Consider the following 9,550-nt stretch of genomic DNA (forward strand, 5'->3'; position numbering starts at 1 on the left):
ATTACTTGTTGTGGATGTCTGCATTGCCGGTGCCTATCTTCTAATGACTGGATATTAGGTCCTGGTTATTACCGGTGGCCCATTAAGCACGTAAAAAATTGATAATGCCGGCCCATCAAAGGTCAATTTTTAGTTTTGCAGTCCAGACGAAAAAGGTAATGAGGGCTTTGGGGTTAAATAGCTCAGAACCGAAGCAGCAGGTGATCATCTGCGATGAGTAAGACGATGAGTCTAATAGGATGGAGCCGGGGAGCGGCGAGTGAGCCGCTGTAGCTTTCTGCTCATTGACCTAATGGAAAACCATCAACGCAGGATCTATGTAAATAAAATATACTACGTAGGAGAGGGAGAGGACGTGAGGAGCGCCACTGGAAGAGCGTCTGATGTGAGGGACAAGGAAATATTCAGAATGAACTCATAATTCAGATCTTTTGTGACGCTTCCACGTTGGTCCAACACACAAGTCCTGGTTTAAATTGAGGGGAAATGAATTGAAGTAAAAATTTAACGTCAACACGCTAAAGTCTAGTTAACTATTTTATTTGGTGTAAACATCACACAGACAATCTGATACAGAATATACAGTTTTTATTGATACATTTACATATTTATAGTTTTAACAATGAACCTTGTGTACATATATTTTGTTAAAGAGTAAAAAGAAATATTTAAGTCAGGACACATAAAAGAAGCATCTGGTCTCTTCCGCGCAGACATCGGTACTCGGTGCAGGTGGAGTGTGGAGTTTTCAGCCGTGCAGCAACTCGGGGCAGAATTTAAAACCCTCTATTCAAACCAAACAATCACAGTTCTCTCGTGTCCTTTCAGGACCAAAGATGCTGAGCCAACAGCAGGAAAGGAGATCCAGGTCACCGTCTGCAGCGAAGAGAAGATCATCTGTGGAGTCACCAAGCACACCACCTGTGCAGACATGATCCAGGCCTTACTGGAGGATCACAGGTCCCTCCCGGAGAACAAGCAGCTCCTGAATGGAGAAACCAAAGACTTCTGTCTTGTGGAGAGGTGGAAGGGTTTTGAGAGAGCCCTGCCTCCTCTCACTAGAATCCTGAGGCTCTGGTACGCCTGGGGGGACCAGAGACCCTTCATCCAGTTCAATCTCGTCAAAACCTGCGATTTTGTGCCTCAGAACACTGCCAAAGTGGGAAAGAGCAAAGGCACCAAGCCGAAGCGATGGGAGCACAGTCGCGCGAAGCATCCCCAGTCTCTGCCGGTGGAGAAGCAGAAGCGTATGGTGAAGAAAGCTTTCCGCAAGCTGGAGAAGCTTCACAAGGAGAGCAAAATCTCTCCCGGCGCCGAGGAGATCGATCGGATGGTGAAGCTTATTCTGAACCAAGACCACACGATTCGGGAACAGATTCAGCGGATGAAGGAGCTGGATTTAGAGATCGAGCAGTTTGAGAGAGAGGCAGAGTCGGAGGTTCCTCAGGCTCAGGCCTGTGGCCTCGGTTTGGAAGAACCCAACGCGGAGCAGCTGCGGGAGTATCTACACACCAGCGACGGGGTGGAACAGCTGGAGCTGCAGGTTCAGAGGCACCAGGATCTCATCCTCCAGCTGTGTCGGGATATCGACGTCGAGGTGAGGAGGGCCGACCTCCCGCTGAGCCACGAGGACAGCGAGCAGGAAGGAGCAGCGGCTGCTCCCTGGATCCCCTCTGACCCCGACGAGTCCTTCTACACTGCCGAACTGGAGAGGATGCAGACGGAACTGAAACACAGCCTCCTCGCCGGCGTGTCACTCCACAACCAAGCTGCAGAAGTAGACAAGCAGCTGAAGTTGTACGATGCTGCGCTGGTCTCCAAAGACCAGGAGTGCTGGCAGCTGGCGGCTCACCTGAGCTCCCTGCAAGTGGGTGACAGCACGGAGGAGGCGCGTCCTGACGCTGTGAAAAGTGAGACGCAGTGCAGCGCCTCCCAGACTGTGAAACTCAAACACAGCCTGTCGCCTCTAGACATTACAGACACAGACTCAGACACTGGGATTAGCTCCACACACAGTCAGGACTCACTGTCACCCGGTCTGGACTTCCCTCCCCCCCTGGACACCGACGTTTGAAAAGCCTTGTTGACACTGCAGTTTAATGATCCGGGGGCTCTGGCTACAGCGAAGAGGAATCCCTGGCAGGCTTTCATCAACTAAAGGGGATGTTCCATCTTACTCTTATTATTTGATCCAGCAGTCTTTGGCACAGCCCACCAGAGAATCACACCGATTACTTTTAAAACTGTCCTTGCGACGCTGTTTCACCACTTTTCTAAAAAACAACAACGGCGTCTCATTATCAGACAGAATCCTAGAAACACTGGAGAAGACGATCCTGGATTGCGGCTAGAGACTGACGGTCAGTGGTCCAGCGCAGGACCGGTGGCAACGTGGGTCTGTTTTGTAGGTGTGGCCGACGGTCACGGACCAAGTCTGGAATGGCACGGGTTCAGGAATCTGGACCAGTTTGGGGGCAAAATAGACAGAAATTACACACCTGCAACTCATTATCATAGATTTTTCCGACTTCGTCTTAGCTCTGACTAGCTGAGATGTGCTGCTGCGCAGAGATGCCGGTTCTCGTAGAAATTAGCAGCGGCGCCTCTCCTTCTCACCGGTGCTCGTGTGAAAGTACGACAACGACTTTAAAAAAAAAAAAAAAAACGGGAGGAGTCGGAGAAGTACAGCCGTGCATCAGTTAATCTCGCCGGCGTTGAGATGTTTGTGGAGTTGGTGACAATAACTGGGAGGCACAAACTGAACCTCCACCTAATTTTAAGCTTCAAGCAGGGAAGCAAAAGTGTAAATTAGGAGTTTAAAAGCTTTTCGGTTCCCTCCTGTCAGAGGCTCGCTGAGATAATGGTGAGCGGGGTCATCCAGGTCAGAGCTCCCAGCTGACTCAGCCTGGCGGGCTTCCTGCCGTTGGTGAAGCTGCACTCGTTTGTACACAAATTAATTCAGAAAATTAACAATGTTTTATATTAAAACAAATTGCTAACTGATTCAGACGTAGAATGTAAGCTTTGTAAAAAGGAAAAAAAAAAAAAACACCTTTTGACTGTAAATATGCTGTTGAGACCTCTGCTGTTCGATGATGCGCGCACGAGTTTGAAGAAGAGGAAGAGAATATTTATTTATCATTTAATTGTAATTAAAAGGAAAAATAAGATTTTTTTTTTTAACCGTTTCCCCTCTGAGGAAATAAACACCATCAGCCAAATGTGCATTTAAACACATTCAGAACAAAGACACCACAATAGTTGGACTAAAATCGTGCTGACAACACATAAAGATGCAAGCCATAATAATGTAATTTGTACGTGTGAACTTTCAAAATAAACTAATGTTGAAAATGTCGATAAATCTACACTGAGGTTTTCTTTGGGGGGGGGGGGGCAAAATCTGTCAAACACTGAAGCTCAAGTCATAAGTTGAAGTGGTTTTGGAGGCATAATCACTCATTGATCACAAAAACTAGAGCAAAAAACAGTCACGAGGGAGGGGAAGTGCGTCTGATAACCAGCGATGATGGCGAAGATATTCATATTCTGGAGAGCCACGAGGACTGAATTCTTGCTTGTGTTGTACGTCGCTTTGGACAAAAGCGTCTGCGAAATGAAATTGTAGAATTGTAGAGCCACGAACAGCTCCGTCGTGTTTAAGTCCCAAAAACACAGATCGGTGTTGTAGCTCCTCTGAGTCTGAGCCGGCGGTGAGCCGTCTCTCAGGGCACTGCAGCATATAATCAGACTGAATGGTCGCCAGGCAAGAACAAACAACAGCCAGCACTCTCCTCTTGTCAGGGTTCTGCTGACAGACTCCTGCTTTGTGCCCAGAGCAGAGCGGACGAGGGGATATCCATTTCACGCACTAATTTCTTCACCCCCCCTTCCTGTAGCCTCTACATACCTCCACCCCTCGCGCACAGCTACAGACCCAGCAGCAGGAACAGTCCTGCGCTGGTGCCTCTCAATCACTGACAGAGTGGGAGTTTATCGCGCTGCTGGTAGCTAGCAGGCACCACGCTGGAACAAGAGGCACTCCATGGGATTTCTCCTCTGATGCAAATCAGCCTGTTAGTGGGAATCTTGTGCCGGGCAAAGAAGGATTCTGGTGAGGCTCAACCAGCCCCAGAACATGAGCGGCACCTCCAAGCTGGAATGTGAAGCTAAAGTTTAAAGAACACTTGAAGGATGATTATTGTTTCTCATGATTTTTGCTTTTAAGGTTAAAATGAACTGTTTTAGCTTCGACGTTCTGAGGACAGTTGTTGGACATTTGCTCCAGGACATTCTCATAATGTCACAGTGGAAACTTTTGTCTTAAAAAAACACTGAACATAACAAGAACCTCATTAAATTATGGCGAGCCATCAAAAAAAAAATCTTTGAAGGATTAAGTCCGTCTGCATCGCGTTAGCCGCATCGCGTTAGCCACATCGTTAGCCGTGCCACAGCTACGCCGTCTCAGCTAGCTGCTCTCTAGAATGGGTGGAACACAAAGTTCTAGCAATGATAAATTATATTCAATAAAGAAGTTCTATTAAAATATATATATATATATACTTTTTTAAGTATGTATCAAATTTAAAAACAGTGAATCTAATTAAAAATAAAATGATAAAATCCAGGTGAAGAAGCTTTAAGCCTAACATTCATAATAAATTTGTTTTCTTCAGGCAAGTCTTTTTTTTTCTAAAAGCTCAATATAATGAGATACAAAATACATTTTTTTTAAATTTAAGTTGAAAATATGAGATTTGAAGAATTCCCACTGAAAAGTAGATCATTTGACTTGTATTATCTGACAATTGTGACATTTTAGCTCATAATTTTAACGCTTTGTCACGAAGGCTAAATTTTTCTGCTTTGATGGGCTTGCATTTTCATACTGGTTAAATAACACTGAAAAAATATAATCATTGTGTATATTTCTGTATTATTTTAAGAAGGTTACAACAACGGTGTTAGAAGTGTTTCTGATGAACTGTTACATGACCTTTAAGGAGATCGTTGTGGGACCAAAACGTTCCCCAGCCGCTTGAAATCGGACCTGCAGGTAACAACATACAGTAACAGTCCCAGCCTTGTAAGCCATTATTACGTCCAGCTCAATGCCGTCTTTGTTGCTTTCTCTTTGTTTCGGGTTTTTCATCTTGAGCACCTCAACCTTCCTGGACTGCAACCATGAGAAACCGGTGCTCACACAAGCAGCGTGCGGAGGTCAAGTGCTCCAACTTTTAAAAGTCTGTCGTTTGGATTTAATGGCCCACATTTATTCCCCCCGTTGTGATTTACGGCCTCACTTCACTTCTGGAAAACTCAGTTCACCTCATTTATCTGGCTCGAAAACGAGATGTGCCTCGACATGTCGTTTTCAAGCGCCCGTAAATAATGAAGTGAACTTAAATCGACTCCCCGCGCATTTTCATATGTGCTCCGAGCAGCTGTGTAAATATCTAACAGTCATTCTGTTTAGTGACGGGACTTTTGAAGAGAGTCAGATCTTGACCCGTTCATTTCCAGGAGCCGTTCAAAAGAATGAATTGTCACTTTTCTTTTTTAATACGCGCTGCAATGATGAATGAACACGCTAGTTTGTACAGGCAAGATGGGCTGAGGCTGAGCTCGGAACTGCCATAGGAGTTTTTTTATCCAAATGTACTGTCATTTGCATTTGATTGGCACAAGGAGCCCTCTGAAGACAAGAGCCTCTGCCACATCATCGCAGGGACCTCCACTAAGTAGCCCCTGCAGCCTCCCTCCAATGGCAGAGAAGTTCGGGTCGAACTAACACACATTGCGGTCTCCACGCAGGCGTGTTTCCAGTCCCGGCTTATTCCAAATGTACGTTACAGCCTGAGGGAACAACGTTTGTTGTCCATATTTTCATAGTTTTCTACCCTTATGGCTCTGTTTTCTCAACCTTTACACTGACCTCTTCTATCTCGTTGCACAGACCAGTGAAGGAAGAGTAGAGATTAGAGGCAGGAAGTGGTGACGTGAAGGCCGTTGTACTCAATCACTCTTGTGGCTGTGGAGGGTTTTAATCTGGTCCTCCATCACTGAGACCAGACCTGATGGAACTAACACACGTGACACAGGAACAGGGTCCAGTTCGCGTATCGGGGGGGGGGGGGGGGGGGGACACAATTGTCCTGGAGCAAAATCCCAGAATTCTTCATTTGAAACATGTTGATTATAATCAGGCAAGGCCACGTATTTGATGTGAAGACAAATAAGAAGAGAAAATACTGGTTTTTTTCAATGTAATGTGAGTGAAACACTTTCATCACCTGACGTAAAAATTACAGCACAAACAGATTTTGTTCCAGTTTGACAACTTAAAACCAGTCTCACTCCAATGAAAGAAAATGACGATCGGGGAATTCTGAACGGATCTTTGTCTGGCACTTGGAGCTCGGTAATCGTCAGCCTCTACATAAAACAGAGCAGTCGCTTCAACCAGAAAATCCTTTGGCACCGTGGGGGCCGGGATCCACCGAGCCCAGCTTTACCCACATGACGTCACAGCAAACATGGCGTCACAGCTTCAGCTTTTCATAAATGTTTCACTCGGTGTCGGTGTCTGTTTCCATTCGGCTGATTTGGGATTGACGCACCTGCGTGAGCTCCTCTGGTCTCGCTGTGCATCCATGTGACCGCAGCTACAGCGCACAACTCACCTCATCAACAAACCCCAGGTTGCTTCGGCCATTTGTAGCGCCGCAGAGCAGAGGCACAACGATTCGCTTTGATCCAACATACCCAGTGAGAACCCTCCACGCCCAGTAAAACGCAGAATGACTGCGTCTTCTGCTGCACCAGCGGCCGAGAGGGACAGCAAGCAGCACAAAGGATGGAGCAGGTGATCACGTGAATCAGATGTCAGGAACGTGAGGACGTCAGTGGGAGTTCAGATGCTCTCACTGGTGGTTTGATGGGGTTTTTTTTGTCGAGTTCAAGTGGCTTAGTCAGATTGGTTGGTTTTTCACGAATGGAAATTGGAGTGAATTTGTATTTTGTGCCTTTTAGAGAAACAAGCTTCATATTTTAGAAAAAGTCTCAACTCAAAAAGGTCTTAAAACTTACGGGTCTTGTGTATCAACTGTCAAGAGAGCCGCCAGATGCGTCCAAAAGTCCAGTTAAAGTAGTTAAGTGCCGGTTATGATGGGTGAAGACGGACTCTTTATTTGGTTGTAATTGTTCTTTGACACTGAATGGACCCTCCGTCGTCTCGTCCGTCCTTCCACCGTGGGGTCGCTGGAAATAAATCACATTTAGGCGACATCAAAGCTGCTGAAAGGAGGGAAACCACTGATGTCCCAGCACAGCGCTCCTTGTTTGTGGGCGGCAGTGAGACGGTTGAGGATCTGAAGCCAGATGATAATTAAGCAACTGTCACTGTGCGTATTTCTAGCTGTCATGAAGCGAGTCAGACGTCTCTCAGGCAGCGCGTAAACACATCCTTTCTGGGTTGTTGTTTTTTTCCAGGATAAACTTACATGACTTTGTCTGCGTGCCAAAACCTGCTCTGCATTTGGAGGCCTTCCAACAATTTACCACACAGGAAACTCACGAGGCGACCGCGAGTAAAAGCCGCGGTTTCACTTGTTGAGGTGAATTCACGTTAACTTCGACCAAGACAAGAGGGAGGGAAAGGAAATAAGAGGCAATAAAAATCATCTGTGGCATTAAACAACATTCACTTCCATTTGTCGCGGCAGCCAATCGGAGTCACCGTGGCGTTCCAGCCGGACGAGTCGGGACTTGTCAGAGTAGTTCAAGAGCCTTTGAGCTTAATCGCTTTAATCAAAGCACATTTGGAGAGTCACCACATCCAAGAGACATGAATCATTTCATCAACAGCCACCGAACAATAAGTAGTCCCTGCTGCCAGGTAGAGCGCCAGCAGGGAAGCGTGTGAGAGAGAGAGAGAGAGAGAGAGAGAGTGTGTGTGCATCCTCATCCTGCTTGTATAGTCAAGTTTTATACGACTAAATTTCCCTTTTTTTGGTCTTCTGTTTGTCTCAGAAAACCGTCGACTATTTCAATCTCGTTTTAGTTGATAAAGATTCACCTTCCCTCCAGGTTGTTGAAGCGCTGATCGTGATTGAGCTTCAGTCGTTCGACAAAAATGCATAGTAATTTTATTCGTGTGTTAATCATTTGTGTGTGTGTGTGTGTGTGTGTGTGTGTGTGTGCATTTGAGGACAAAACCTGGTAGTATTTCTCCTTTTGTTTTGGCTCAGCACTGACGTGCGTCACAAACCTGCTTGTGCTTGTGTCAGTGGGAAACCGACTCACGATTAAAAACAAAACCTCAGGAATCTTGCAATTATTTTTAGTTACTCATATTTTTTTATTTATTTATTTTTACATTTAATTAAATGCTTTCAAATTCAATTCCTGACTCAAAAACGAGGCTCTGTCTCGACACACTTCACACTCGCGCTCCCTGGGCCTCTCGACATCTTCCCTCCTGCCAACGCCAGTAAACACAATTTGTTTTGGCATGAATGTTAATTTTCTGCTTTATTAGCACTGAACTGTCCTGGATGAGGCCGCTCGCTGGTCCGCAGGTGTTCAGTGACGCTCGTCACCTCTCGTCCTTCAACAACCCGCAGAGAAGAAAGTGGAGACCCTCAGACGGACGGACGAGAGACAGACAGACGTGAGAGACGCGCTCAGGCTCCTTTGACAGAGGACCAACAAATGAAGGTGAAAGTCTGAGCGATCAGAACAGAAGTCTGCTTCATTTCCCAGAAAACTAAAATCCAGCCTTTGCATTGGAGGCTGAACCTTCACGTGCTGCAGTGCATCAGAGCTTTTCTCTTCCTCCCGCTCAGAAGTCTTCTTTAAAAATAAGAGAATAATATTTAATGTTGGGAGACCTTTCAATGGATTTCTGTTTTCCGCCATGGAGATCATCATCCCACCAGTTTAGCCTGGCTGACCTTTAAAACATCTCTAAATACGCCGCCACTGCCTACGTGAGTCATTTAGGTGGCGTATCATATGTCAGTGACATCGTGGTCGTCTGTGAATTTTAGATCCCCAGGTCCTGGTGGAGCATCGCGGAGGTACGAGCACTCAGGTGACCATCTGAATCCACCGGCTGGCAGATGTCGGATCCGCCTGCTCGAGATTATTGAATTGGTTCTTTGCTTCTGCCCGTTTCAAAGCTACATCGTCTCTCACAGAGTCACCGCGCCATCGCTTTCACCAATCCAGTTCCAGTCCGGTCACCTGCTACATCCCGGGACATTTCAGCTCCAAGATGTGAAACAACTACGACCTCTCAATACGTGGCGGTCCGACCGCAGCAGTTAAACCCCCACCATCGCCGCGGAAACCACGCCGCCAGAGAGTACACTCCTGGAGTTGTGGACATGAAATCCAGCTTCAGGCTCTGAGCGGTGGTGAACGTTGTTTGGTGATGGAAAACTTAGTCACCGACAACCAGTGTGGAGTAACGAACCCTAAAACGCAGGCTGTTACCAACGTACCGTTTTATTCCATTTATTTCTTCTTCCTGTGCGTCGCTGCA

General features: G+C 46.4%; 1 protein-coding gene across 2 annotated transcripts in view; it reads left to right on the forward strand.

The window, feature by feature from the left end:
• Positions 1–3,366, forward strand: part of rassf9 (Ras association domain family member 9) — a 28,224-nt gene extending 24,858 nt beyond the window's left edge. For both annotated transcript variants that reach the window (XM_086209711.1, XM_086209710.1), the window contains one exon: positions 829–3,366. In XM_086209711.1, the coding sequence (XP_086065837.1) occupies positions 829–2,074 (1,246 nt within the window). In that variant the 3' untranslated portion in view covers positions 2,075–3,366. The remainder of the gene's footprint in view (positions 1–828) is intronic.
• The last annotated feature ends 6,184 nt before the right edge of the window (positions 3,367–9,550 follow it).

Source organism: Aulostomus chinensis, chromosome 7 (assembly GCF_037954235.1).
Source record: "Aulostomus chinensis isolate RoL2024-O1b breed Wild chromosome 7, RoL_Achi_v1.0, whole genome shotgun sequence".
NCBI lineage: Eukaryota > Metazoa > Chordata > Actinopteri > Syngnathiformes > Aulostomidae > Aulostomus > Aulostomus chinensis.